Source organism: Suricata suricatta, chromosome 10 (assembly GCF_006229205.1).
Source record: "Suricata suricatta isolate VVHF042 chromosome 10, meerkat_22Aug2017_6uvM2_HiC, whole genome shotgun sequence".
Taxonomy (NCBI): domain Eukaryota; kingdom Metazoa; phylum Chordata; class Mammalia; order Carnivora; family Herpestidae; genus Suricata; species Suricata suricatta.
In genome coordinates, this window is record NC_043709.1 from 36,092,840 (window position 1) to 36,106,814 (window position 13,975).

A 13,975-nucleotide genomic window follows, 5' to 3' on the forward strand; every position below is an offset into this window, starting at 1 on the left:
TAAAAAATGATGCAGTAGAAATTAATAGGTTTGGTAACATAGAATTCAGCAAATTTGAGCAGAAATGTAAGACATAAAATAGGCATCAGTCAGTACAATATACAGGAAAAACAGCATTTATTAAGTGAAAGACTTAATGGAGATTAAGGAGGGGAGACTGCTTAACAAACTTCCTAATGAAATTGCAGTAAATTTCTAATGAAATTGTGGTAATATCTGACATCAGTAGATGCCTAAGTGTCACACGCTGTTCTGAATGCTTTACATTAAGAACTCCTGTAAGCCCCGCACTGTGAGATAGGTACTTTTTTCACATCTGTTTTATACATGAAAAGAACTGATATACAGAGATGTGAAGTGACTTGGCTAGGGTCACACTGCCATGTGGGTTGCCCAAGTTTATGCTGCTAATAAGTACACACTCCTTCCTGCACTCCGTTTCCTTGTCTTTCACAGCATTCTTCCAGCCTGCTTTGCTTCCCTCTTTTCAATTATAGTAACCTCATAATAAAGTGAGGTATCAATGTGCAAATACTAGTCTTATTATAATGAGAAGAAATTCTCTTCTTATACTGAGAAACATAAATTCAGATGGGGAGACATGTGAATCTAGGCCATTTTTATTGTAAAAAGTAAATTTCAAGCTTATTTACTATGTAACTCAATTATAAAGTAGAAAAATACTGCAAAATGACTTCACAAGTAACAGAAGTTAGTCCCAGGCAGGTAAAGTTTAGGATCATCATAAGGTCTTGCTGTTTTACATATTTTGTATTACTGACAGCAAGAGAATTATCTTGTCACATTATTTTTCATGAGATATCCTTTAAGCTCATTTTAATATTCATGTTGATGTCATAACTCTCTCCTGAATGATTTAATTAGGAAAGTGCTTGAATTCCGAACCTTCTTTAGGAATTTTCCTCCCAGTTCCCATTTGATAATACTATATACATATTCTACTCCAGTTGGACAAAGGTGAGGCCGTCAGGCACGTCAAACACAAAACTGAGGGAGGCACGTGCCATCAGGGGCTGATCTTGCATTTGCACAGCCGGGAAGGTGAGGTTGTCCTTGAATGGACTTCCTATGGCCCCACATCCTCCTAATCATAGTCTCCAGCCTGTCGCAGAATTTACGATACCATAGCTTGGATTTTTCAATATTTTTTTCTAGTGTGAAGTGTATTTTTAGCCCACTTAACAGGTTGAATCTAAAATTTAGAGAGGTTTAGGGAATGTCCTAGGGTAGTTACTAAGAAGTAGCACAGCTAGACCTCAAGCCTCTTGATTATAATTTGGTAAATTTCCAGATAGTTGAAATTTTAGAAGTCACCTAATAGATGCAGACTATGAACCACACACACACACACACACACACACACACACACACACACACACACGACTACAGGTTTGCATTCTCCAGCTTGGATATTGGTGGCTACAGCATGAACTGTCGAGGAACGAGTAAGTAATTTTCAACAGCTCTCAGAGAACCACACCCAAATTATGTGAGCCTTGTCCTCTCTGCTTTTCTAAGCTATGTTTTTGCATTCTTTATCTTTGGACCCAGGCACAGTGCCCTCTGTCCTTTGGTTGCTCAAAGTCTCCTGCTCCAGCTCTTCTCTTCGACACACTCTTCACTGAAATGCTTAGGCTCGGAAGCACCCCTTTAGACTCACCCAGGTGACAGCTCCGTACCCTTAGCTCGTGCTGAAGAGAAGGGAGGCTTAACACTTGACTTACTGCACATGGGCTTGTTTGTAAAAACCAACTTGTTGAAACCTAGACTAACGTCTAAGTGATTGGGTTGTGCAGAATCTCCTTCACAAGACTCTGGAGCAGGCAGTGTGGCTCACAAGTGAAACTTGCAGATCAAAGGAGAGCAACTAACGTGCAACGTAGGAAAGGTTGCCAACCATACTTTAGAAGATAGCCCTGCATATATATACTTATTTTGCATGTAAAGCTACAGACAAAACCACGGCTTCCAGCATCTTGCCTATTCCAGAATATGATGATAGACTGGCAAATACAGACTTTAATATAAACCGTGAAAGAGATTACACAGGTATGAATTCCAGTATGAAATAGTACTGGTCCAGTTTCTTATCCGAGGAGGAGGATCTTAATTATTTGGATTCACTGTTAAGATAGAAGCTACAGAAATCATTGTAAAATGAGACTGGCTTAAACGAATTTTCTCTCAGGTGATGGGTACCTGAGAGGAAATTCATTTAACACAACTCACTTTGAACAAACAGCACAGCCACTCAGGCTGCGGTCACTGGGTGTAAAGGGTATGTGACACATGAGTGTGACACATGAGTTTTTAGTATAGTGCACCCCTCACACACAAAGTTAATAAAAGCTGTTTATTCCAGGTGATTTAATGATTTATAGACTCATATGCCTCTTTCTGTTTATAATGAACACCTTTCCCAAAAGCTGAGAGTAGAGGGGAGGGGCTCTTAGTAACATGGGTGACTCCTGTATTCTAAATACGGTTTATAGGTGTGCATAGTTTAATCTTACAGGGAAAAAATATTCAGATATACCTTAAATTCCAAAACAGTAGAAAAATGAGAACTTCACACAAACTTTGTACATAAAGGACTATCCTCTGGGATTTTTTTAAAGCTCTACGCCCAATGTGGGGCACTACTTAACTCCCCTTTGTTACTATATACATAAATTCTCTTTCTATATTACTATTACTCACATATGTAATTCTCTAATGAAACTTCTCTTCTTTTGGATTATACTCATCAATTTAGTTTTTATGTATTTTTCAAATTATACCAAATTACGTAATTTGTAAGAGAAGGGAAATTAACATGGTGTACTATGTGTTAGTGGAAGAGGCCAGGAAGAGTTATGATGGAGGATTGTGTTGGTGCATCAACTTAGCTATTTCTGATTCTAGACCCCTCCCAAAACAAGTAATAAGGAATACACAGAATATAAATTCCATTGTAACTGTAGGATGGACGTACTTGCACAAGCCTGGTGTGTTTATAAGGATTTCCCAGTGAAATGGTGGAATTTAATGAGAAGTATTCCCAGTGGCCATTATCATCAACAATATGCCTGATCTGTATGTTACTGGCTGGACTTTAGTTTAGAAATTGTACATCATTCAGCATATAGAATACGTATCATGGATTATCTTATTTAGAAAGCAAATGAGACTTTATAAAAGAATAGTTCCTGCTGGAGGGAATTTTTTTCTTACATCATGTTCTTCTCTATAAGCATATAGTACACTACTGAGAAATTAGGAAACCTAACTTTTGTAATTTCTGACAATGTACTTAGTAAGGTTGAAAAAATACCCTTCATTGAAAACACCATTTCACTTCTTTTTCCTCTATAAGAATATAAGAAAACAACATACCTACTGAATTGTAATAGGAAGAAATCATTTGGGAAAAGCTGATAGAGTTTCCAGACAGGTTATGATAATGCTTTCAGCTTTGTATTGACAACCAATTTTCTTTCTTCAAGGACACTGAAGAATCAAACCTTTGTGAATGAAATGTTGGTAATCATACCACAAAGTACCTGTGCCTTTGTTTTCTGAAGAAAAAAAAATACATTCCTCCACAGATAAAATGTAGTCAGTTCTTCATGATTATAAAAACTGGATCTAATAGCTACATGCCTTTGCAATGCAAGTTTTAACTTAGCCATTTCCCCTGATTAATAATCACAAGAGTATCATTTTAAATCTATCCCATGTGAGCTTCATAGCATGCCTCTTTCTATTTAATCTTTTTAAGTAGAAGAAAAAGGGCGCGCTGAGCAAACCAGCAATCCTGTGCATGCCGTAGAGGCGAGGGCACTGTCGCGTTGCTGTGCCGCTGTTAACTCAGTACTGCTGCCTTTCTTCTTTACCGCTGCTTCCCTCCTGTGGACCCCGCCGCTCCCCGCACCGCCTCACCAGCCGTCAGGCAACGTTTGGGTGACCCACGAAGAAATGGAAAATCTTGCCGCTCCAGCAAAAACGGTTAGTCTTACAGCTTTGTTGGTCATAAGAAACGTTATTTTGCTGCTATGTGGATGAAAAACTGTCTTGTTTATGACAGATCAATGGGTATGTTTACATAGTGATATGCTTGAAAGCTAATGTTTTTCTTGAAATATTTGATTTTACCACACTTGGATATTTTTTAATGAAGCAGTCTAGCCTGTCATGATGTGGTTAATATCATAAGAGTTTGTGTAATGCAGATGATCAAGAATTTAAAAACACTTTTTTACCATTTTGCAAAGCTTGGGATTTTTAGTAACAGATATCACTCAGAACTGAGCATATTCACAGGTAGTACATGGTGCCCTACCCAATTAAAAGGGTGCGTGTTGGGGAGCCGCCAGGGGACAGGGAAAGAGAAAGTCCCAAGCAGGGTCTGTACTGTCAGTGCAGAGCCTGACACAGGGCTGGATCTCACAAACCATGAGATCATGGCCTGAGACAAAATCAAGAGCTGAATGCTTCCCTGACTGAGTCACCCAGGTGCCCCTGATACTCAGTTTTAATATAATAATTTAGTTTCTTCTACTTTACCAATACAGAGCTTAAACTACCCCTTCCCCAATGTTCTGTTCATTTGATATTCAAAGCACAGGCTTAAAAAGGTTTTTTGTGACTTGGATTAATTGTCAGCTTTAAAAATACATAATGTTGGGGCACCTGGGTGGCTCAGTCGGTTGAGTGTCCGGCTTTGGCTCAGGTCATGATCTCACGGTTTGTGGGTTCGAGCCCCGCATCGGGCTCTGTGCTGACAGCTAGCTCAGAGCCTGGAGCCTGCTTCGGATTCTGTGTCTCCCTCTCTCTCTGCTCCTCCCCTGCTCCTGCTATCTCTGTCTCTCAAAAATAAACAAACATTAAAAAAAAATTTTTTTAATACATAATGTTGTATATAATCATTTTTTATTTAAAGTAACAAAGTTAAGTATGTCACCACTTTATTCATAGCAGGTTCTTTTAATTTAATGTCCTTTTGGTTTTATCCACATTAAAAAAAATCCATTATCTAGTGTATGAAGGGAAAAAATGCCAATGTTTCCTATTTGCATTTCTAGCTCAATTTGTTATGTTTAGTTTTATTGTTTTTTAATTTTGTTTGTTGTTGACTATTGCTGAAATCTACTTGATTACCAAAAAGCTTTGTTAGAGGGAAACAGTTACTTTTTGTACCTCATTAATTTACCTTATATAATATTTCTTTATTTTAAATATATGTGTGTACATGTGTACATATACATACATATTTGTGTACTGTATATTTGTAACATAGAATCAGAAATTTTTATTATAGCTAATTACATTTGGAAAATGACACACTTTTAAGAATAAAAAAAAAAAAAGATTTGGAATGACCAGATCAAATATATCAGGAAAACCCCATATGTCATATATGTGTATATTTAACTGGAATTAACTAGAAACTATGTAGTTGTCCGTGTAACTGTCCTTGAACTGCCAAATCGATTGCTGTGGATTTGAATAAGGATCCATGTATTTATCTACTTATCTCATAATTAACATTTTCAGTAACAATTTTGCTTCTGCTAGAAAAATGTTACTGTCTTCATTTGAGATTAATTCATATTTATCTGCTTTGTTAATCATTTCCTGCTGCTAACACAGAAAGAATCTGAGGAAGGAAGCTGGGCCCAGGTAGGAAATTCATATGCTCAAAAACAATACCATTTAGTACATGATGAGGATATAAAGTAAGAAACTGTTGTGTGTCCTTATTATAAACCTTCACTTGGCTTAGGTTTAGGCTAATATGTATATTTGGATTTATTATGTGTAATACTGTATATGTCTTTTTAAATCACCATATTTCACAAAGAAAATGATTATCATTTCATATCTGGCCTCTTTCAGAAAGGGAAATTATCTTTCTCTTTTCAAAAGAATGAACTATAATTTAAATGTCTCTGAAAAGACCCCTGAATACATTTAACCAGGAATCATTCAACTTGGATATAAAGGGGGGCTTTAAAAAACACCTTATTAAACATCTGCTTTAAAGTATAACGAAAGGTGTGGGAGGATTGGAGTTGGAAGTATGGCTGTCAGCATTGTGACTACAAGTCAAAACTGATGTCCATGACTTGAGACGGTGCTATGACAGAAGCATGCGTACTTTGAACAAATCTCTGTTTTCAAGGGAGCTGCACATTTGTCAGCCTTTCCATGTGATGCACAACTGAAAGAATGCATGTGTGTAAGGGCGCAGGGGATTCAAATGTCTGGCTGTAAAGAAAAATTTGGGTAGTTTATTGCTAGGACCTATATTTAAACATTTGGTAAATTAGGGTGGTATTTGGTTTTGATTTTGCTTAGAATTTCATCATTTTCAAGAACACACAAAAGAGAGGGAGCACCTAAGATTTTCAGTAGAAATACATGTCATGGTTTCAATTGTGAATTTGTTGTACCATAAAGAATTGAATAAACAGCATGATAAAATATTAATAGTAATAGTTCTTTTTAAAAATTGGTTTAGAGGGGATGGTTGACTTTAGTTTTCATTTCGGCTGTTATGAGCAACGTCTGGTTAGATGACTTTCTTCATATTGTTATATTAAAGAATTAGATTATTTGACTTTGTTTTTATCATATCCTGCTTCTTAAACACAGAGCCCATCCTGATTGATTACTAAAAATAGACGAATTCTTTCTAATGATCTTTCTGGAATACTGGCTGCATGCTTCACTAGATAACAACATGGTCCACCCAAAGCTTCAGCATTCTGTCTCTCTAGCCCTGTTGCTCTTTTATTTATTTGTTTACTGAGGTTTTTATTTTCACATTGAGATTTGCTGTTATACCCTAACAATGGTAGTTGTATCCTCGAAGAGAAGGAAATGGTGGCATATTAGCTGATAGATTAAAAATAAATTAAATAAACTTATCTCTAACAAAGGATTTTTAAGCTAAGCATTTATAGTATACCCTTAATTCTAGTTTTTAAATTTCAAAAATGCATGTTTGTATAGAATGTGATTTCTTTCGAGAATATGAAACGAACACAATTGTTTTCTAGAGGCAAGTACTATGATACATGTACCCAGAGTTCCATTTGATACCAAATTAAATCAAATACTTGAAGTCTAAGTATTATTTTTGCTTTTTTCCTGTATGTCATAGTGATTAAATGTCAGTTATGATAATATATAATATCCTCCTATTACCATCTCATTTTATTGGCTAAGAAACTTGACTGCTATAAAACAATTCTAGTGTCCGGTTTTTCTACAGACTCTGGCATATGGAGATATGAACCATGAGTGGATTGGAAACGAATGGCTTCCCAGCCTGGGATTACCTCAATACAGAAGTTACTTTATGGAATGCTTGGTAGATGCAAGGATGTTAGATCACCTAACAAAAAAAGATCTCCGTGTCCATTTAAAAATGGTGGATAGTTTCCATCGGTAGGTATTTTCAAACAGTTATTAAAATGAAACAAGAAGTAATGTATACATTATTAGAACAAAATAACATGTCTAGGAAATAGAGAATATGTGCTATTCAAGACATCTGGGTACATATACTTGGCAAAATATTTTCATGCAGTAAATTGCAGGGCTATCTAATGTAGAGCTATGTGTATATTATGAGCCCAAAGAGTATGGAACTGCACATATACACAATTCTCATTCAGCACACATCTTTCTTTTTTCTTTCTCTTTAGGAAATTCCATGTTTGTGATTTGATTCTGTGTCTGTTTTTATAACAGGGAATTATTTAATAAGAATTTTAAAAAATAAGTCAGATTCAACTCTATAAATGTATGTGGTTACCAATTATATAAGATAGGTATATACTAGAAAAATTTGGGAAGGAATTCTCTGAAGAAAAAAGTTTTTTTGTTTTCATGTAAATCTTTTAATATTTTTACTTCTTTGTGCATTAGTTTTCAGAAAAAAGTACTGAACGGATTGTGAGACAGCTAAAAAGCACACCAGTGAATAAAATGCAACCTCTTTTTTCTGGTTCTTTACCATCTAGGGGACAAAAAGAAGCTAGTTAAGATACCATGTCCTAAATGTCATGCTGATGTCTTTGTAGGTTATGTGAAAAAGTGTCAGCTGGATTATGATTCTTTTTGTTTGTTTGTTTCAAGGTTTTTTAAAAATCCCAGTTAGTTAACATGTAATGTAATGTTCGTTTCATGAGTAGAATGTGATGATTCATCACTTACATATAACACCCAGTGCTCATCACAAGCACCCTCCTTAATGCCCATCTCCCACTTAGCCCTTCCCCACCCGACGCCCTTCCAGCAATCCTCAGTTTGTTCTCTGTAGTTAAGAGTTTGTTTTATGGTTTCATATATAGTTTATTATGATGATAAATTAATAAATATAAATCTAGATGATTTTGGCTTATAAAACCTGTTTGATTACATCTTGTCCAACATTTAATTAGTGACTGAAATGAAAAAGTTATAAGTATCAGATGTGTTGGTAACATAAAGATAGGATAAAGAGATGACAATCAGAGCTCTTTGATTAAACTTATGGAGATGTTCTGAATCTTAACACAGTTGTTGATACTGTTGGATTAAATTTAGTAGAGATAAAGATGGTATAAATTTAAATACCATTAAAATGCTAGATAGGGAATCCATGATTTAAAAGTAGATCAAGTGATAAAGATACAATTTATAGTTGGCACAAAAATCCCAGTTTTCTTTAATGGCTTCACGGGGCATATTTAGATTGTGGTTTTTGGCAGATACAATAAAAGTTTATCATATGGTGAAATGACAGTAAGAAACTTCATTAATCTATGGGGATTAAATTGTTATTGATTCGTAAAATCTCAGTGGAAAAGTCAAATAAATTGAAGACATGTAGCTTGAGTAAAGGTAGATTTTTTATGTTTTCCTATGTCTTAATATTATTACATGATGGAAGAATAATATTTGCTCTTTTGAACATGTACTTTTCTAGTCCAAGTGAGTGTAGGTAGTAGGGTGAATGATTTCTGTTCAATAGAAAGAACCGCTCTGTATGACTCAATTTTCATATAGTATACACATTGTTAGGTAGTGAATTCCCTGTCACTGAACTTTTAGGCCTTCCAATTTTGTGTGGTTGTATTAGATTTTGAATACTAGAGACTTTGATGGTATATTTGTGCCTATTTTCCATTCTTCACTAGATTGACTTTTTTTTTAGTCTGTGGGGTTTTTTTTTTTAAGTTTATTTATTTTGAGTTGGGGAGGAGAGGCAGATAGAGAGTGAGAGAGAATCCCAAGCAGGCTCCACACTGTCAGTGCAGGGCTCCATGCAGGGCTCCATGCAGGGCTCAAACTCAGGAACCATGAGATCACGATCTGAGCAGAAATCAAAAGTCAGATGCTTAACCGACTGAGCCACCCAGGCACCCCACTGGACTGACTTTTAATTGCTTTACATAATGGTAAAAATGATTATTACAATGATTAAGTTTTTAATGTTTATTTATTTTTGAGAGAGAGAGAGAGAGAGAGAGAGAGAGAGAGAGAGAGAGAGAGAACAGGTGGGGGAGGGGCAGAGAGAGGGAGACAGGGTGTTGGAAGCGCTCTCTGTATCGGCAGTAGAGAGCCCAGTGCAGGGCTCCAGCTCTTAGATTGTGAGATCATGAGTTGAGTCAAAGTCAGATGCTTGACCGACTGAGCCACCCTAACACCCCAAGTTTTGCTTTTCTTTTAAATTAAAATTACTGAAACAGCAGGGCTCTCTTTGTTCTGGGAAATATATAAGCTTCATCTCTACACTATGGTTAGTTCAGACTTAAAGCACGTAGTACTGACTACATAGTGCATCCCACTGTCTTTATGGCACATTTTTTCATCTGACAGACACTAAAATAATAATATGTATCACCCTTATAGTACAATTTCATATTACCTATAAAAACTTGGCAGAAATTAGCCAAGAGCCGTTAGTTTAACTTCAAGCTGCCTAATGTCTATGACTGTTATCACATCAGTATTATCCGTTTTCCCACGGATAATAGTTTCCTGGGGCTACCATAACAAAATACCACAGACTGGGTGGCTTAAACCACAGAAATGTATTTTCTCACGGTTCTGGAATCTAGAAATCCAAGATCAAGGCGTCAGCACAATTGGTTTCTTCTTGGCTTGCAAATGGCTACCTTCTTGTTGTATCCTCACATGGTCCTTCCTCTGTGTGTACTGTGTACTGTGTACACTCCTGATTTCTCTGCCTGTCCAAACGTCCTCTTCTTGTGAGAACACCCACCAGTGAGGCTGGAATAATACCCACCCTATGGGTTTTATTTTAACTTAATTACTTTTTAAAAACACTATCTTTAAATATATTCATATTCTCAAATAATGGGGAGTAGGACTTGAACTTTTGAATTGGGGGGAACACAGTGCAGCCCATAGCACTTGGAAATTTTTCCAATTTCCTCTGATTCTGAAATATGCTAACTCAACATTGTCATTAAAATGCAAGGCTCAGAAATAAATCCAGTGCTTAGGCATTACCTGGCCAGTATGTGTGTCTAAATTGGTGAGTATTTCTAAATCAGAAATCACTAATAACAGTGTTTTCTTACTCTTGAAGCCTGGAAATTCTATTTTTCCTATTGCACTCTGTCACATCCTTTATGTCTAATCATCACCATGTCTGCTCCTTTCTTCCCTCTGAACATCTCTAGTGTCTGGATTTTCTTCTTATGTTCATGGCAGTTGTCCTTTTTGTGCCCTTTATTTTCACAGCACTGACTTCTTAATTATTGCCCTGTTCCTAGGTTAACCTATTTTTCCTATCTCTGATTTTGCTACCAGGTCAGGCTTCCTTACACCAAAATGATCATTTCAGATGATCTGACCTGATAGCAAATGCCATTATGATGATCTCTTTCCCCTGTGAAAACTATCCAGTAATTCTCCATCACCTGCATGTTTCCACACTTTCGCTGAATCCAACCTTTCCTTAATGTCACCCCGTTATGTTCCCCCCTATATCTGTCACCATATTCCTCCTCACTTCCTGTCATGGGTTTCCAATGCTGTACAGTATGTCTCACTGTCACCACACATTAAAATGTCATTGGCAACCCTGTGTTTATGGTGCTCCATTTTTTTTATTGACCCTTTCTCTCCCACCTGATCTTTTAAGGACAGTCAGCTTTCTGCTCTTCCACACTATCCTTTCCACAGGGAGTTTCATGTCTGCCAGCCTATTTCTTTCCGATTTTCTTTCTGTATCACTGAAGGGTGGTGGCTCTTCATGTTGGTCTGTGGTTCTTTCTCTTATTTTAACTTACTCATGTTTTCATATTATTTTTCTCAGCAGCTTAAGAAGAAAGTATTCATTCCTCATAAATTTCTTCCTGTTTTCATATTAGTGACTTTAAATTATTTTCAAATGATTAAAATGTTTATTTGTCAGCAAATAATGTCAAAACAGTCTGATGGAAGACAAAGACATATGGATGAACAACATTATCCATAAACAATTTGAAGACTGGTTTTCGTATTTTGAAATTAATATTTTTACTCTTCAGAAACACTGTGTGCTTAGAACAACTGCAGTTTATTTCCCTCCAGAACTAAAGGATTTAGTTAAAAGCATAATTTTTATTCTGTTGCCCTAATAAGTAGTGCAAAATGTTACCTATGCTTAATCAAAGAACATGCATTGTCTGCTGAGTAAATTCATTGTGTTTTCTCTTCTCTTTTTAAAAAAATACCAGAACAAGTTTACAATATGGAATTATGTGTTTAAAGAGGTTAAATTATGACAGAAAAGAACTAGAAAGAAGACGAGAAGCAAGCCAACATGAAATAAAGGGTAATATGTCTTTCTTTCATAGCAAATGCCTTTGAGGGGGGTAGTTTTCACTTTTATGAACCTAAAATGCTTTTTATGTTACAGTGGTCACTAAGTAGCCTAAGTATTTGGCTAGAATAGTGTCATCATTATTTCTTTTTTATTACTTTTGTGATTAAAACATTGAAAGGATATGATCACTGTATAAGATGACTATCCCATCTAAGATATATTCTTGATTTTTTAAATTGAGATTTATTGCTCTGAACCTATTAATGATACATTCTTTGTCCTAAACGTGCCTCCATGCAGATATTTTTACCAAACTTTTAATAGAACATTCTCATATGATTCAGAGAAACATGGTATATAATTTATTTATAATGGTTCATCTTTAGTTTATACCATTTGAATTTTATTTCAGTGCTTAGAAATTTTATTTTTGTACAATAGTTATAGAAATTATATAGGTATTTTATATAGAAGTTACATAGAGACTCCCCCTATAAATGAGACTAGTCCGTTGATACTTTTATCTATAATTATTAAGTCAAATAAATAATTAGAAGCATTCATAATGGCTGCAACTATTATGTGTACAAAAATGTTTGATTTGAATAAAAAAACGCATTCCCTATTACAGATTAGAGAACTACTGTAGTTAATAATTAATCCTCTAAATGCTGAGAAGTACCTGAGTATACAGAGGAAAGAATTGTTTAAAAGAATACGTTAGATCCTATACTTATTAGAGACCAGATTATTTTTATTATTGTTATTGAAAATATATAATTGTTGGGTATAAGTATCTATGGGTCTTTTTAGTGAAAATCATCAGTCCACTTACGTCCATTTATATTTTTTAAAGGAAAAAATTCCCAGGGAAATATAACCAAAAATTTTGTGGGAGATTTTGGATAGAAGCAAAATACACTATCAATTGTATTTCCATTTAGTGTTACCAGGAGTTGACATGTGGAAGCATTTCATCAAATTAAATAGGGACTAAACATTAATTGTTTGCAATTAGCCATGAGTCTCTGTTTCCATTTTTACTTCCTCTGGGGCCCAATCTGAATATGAAAACAGTATGTGCCACATGTTATATTACCCTTCCCCTCCTGTTCAAGCTTAGCGTTGTCTTATTCTTTAAAATTATCTTAGACGTCTATCATTTTCACTTGGGATACATAATGTCAGAAATTACTTTCATCTTTGGCAGTTTCTGGACAGCACATTAATTCTAGTAGAATGGGCTTCAGTGCATGCAAAGGCGATTGGTTGATATATTTTTCTATCTATGGTATATTGGAGAGTAGATAGACACATAATGGATTTCTTCTAACAGTTCATTTGACTCATTACTTAGGAGCAAGAAAGTGTTTTTCCATTATCAAAATTGAGTTGTTAGATTTCAATTTATTTTGGAGCCCAGAAAATTGTAAGTTGTTTTCGGTACATTGTCATTCAGTTGAATTGAAATTTGGGAACTAATTGATCAAAGACCCTAGAAGGAAGTCTATGCTTGACTTAACAAAAGATGTTTTAAAAGCACACAGATTGTACCCATGAGATATCCACCTTCTAGTTTTCTTTCTGAAGTTTTCTTTTTTTCTAATTACATTTTATTATGCTTGTTTTCACCACATGGAATGCTTCATACATAGATAGATGTAAAAGAAAAGAAGGAATTACCCATTTGGCCCTACACCAAATATTACATTAGTATTTGGTCGTTGCCAGTTAGAGCATGGGCCTTAGAAAAGCTGCCGTGATTCACTGTGATTATACACAGACAGCTCCGTATGATGGGTGGCTGTGAGTGAGATCATAAATAGCCCCTGTTTCCTGCAACTGATCCAGTGACATTTACAGGAATAACTCTTGACTGTGACCGGGGGTCTCTGTTATTATCTGAAGTGTTAATTAACCTTGACCTTAATAAACAGCTTTCTGAAGTGAGGGGACCAAGTGAATATCAAGAATGTACTAACATTTAATTTGTTGCTAGGAAACAGTCAACACTGATCTCTAGCCATTTATTGTTTAGGTCAAGAGGACCCTTAAAAAGCTTTAAAGTCAGGGAATAAATTTTGCTTGAAAATAGAATTATAGAAAGGGATCTGATTTACAAATGAAAAAGAAAGATATGTT

The 13,975-nt window shown here is 35.5% G+C and overlaps 1 protein-coding gene across 8 annotated transcripts in view; it reads left to right on the forward strand.

Moving 5' to 3' along the window:
• The window catches only part of PPFIA2 (PTPRF interacting protein alpha 2), a 463,512-nt gene that overhangs the window by 435,891 nt on the left and 13,646 nt on the right, over positions 1-13,975 (forward strand). For 5 of the 8 annotated variants that reach the window (XM_029954964.1, XM_029954965.1, XM_029954963.1 and 2 more), the window contains 4 exons: positions 3,946-4,008; positions 5,653-5,682; positions 7,262-7,455; positions 11,745-11,842. In XM_029954964.1, coding sequence (XP_029810824.1) covers positions 3,946-4,008; positions 5,653-5,682; positions 7,262-7,455; positions 11,745-11,842 — 385 coding nt within the window. The remainder of the gene's footprint in view (positions 1-3,945; positions 4,009-5,652; positions 5,683-7,261; positions 7,456-11,744; positions 11,843-13,975) is intronic. The other 3 variants (XM_029954962.1, XM_029954966.1, XM_029954969.1) reach the window with 1 other exon arrangement.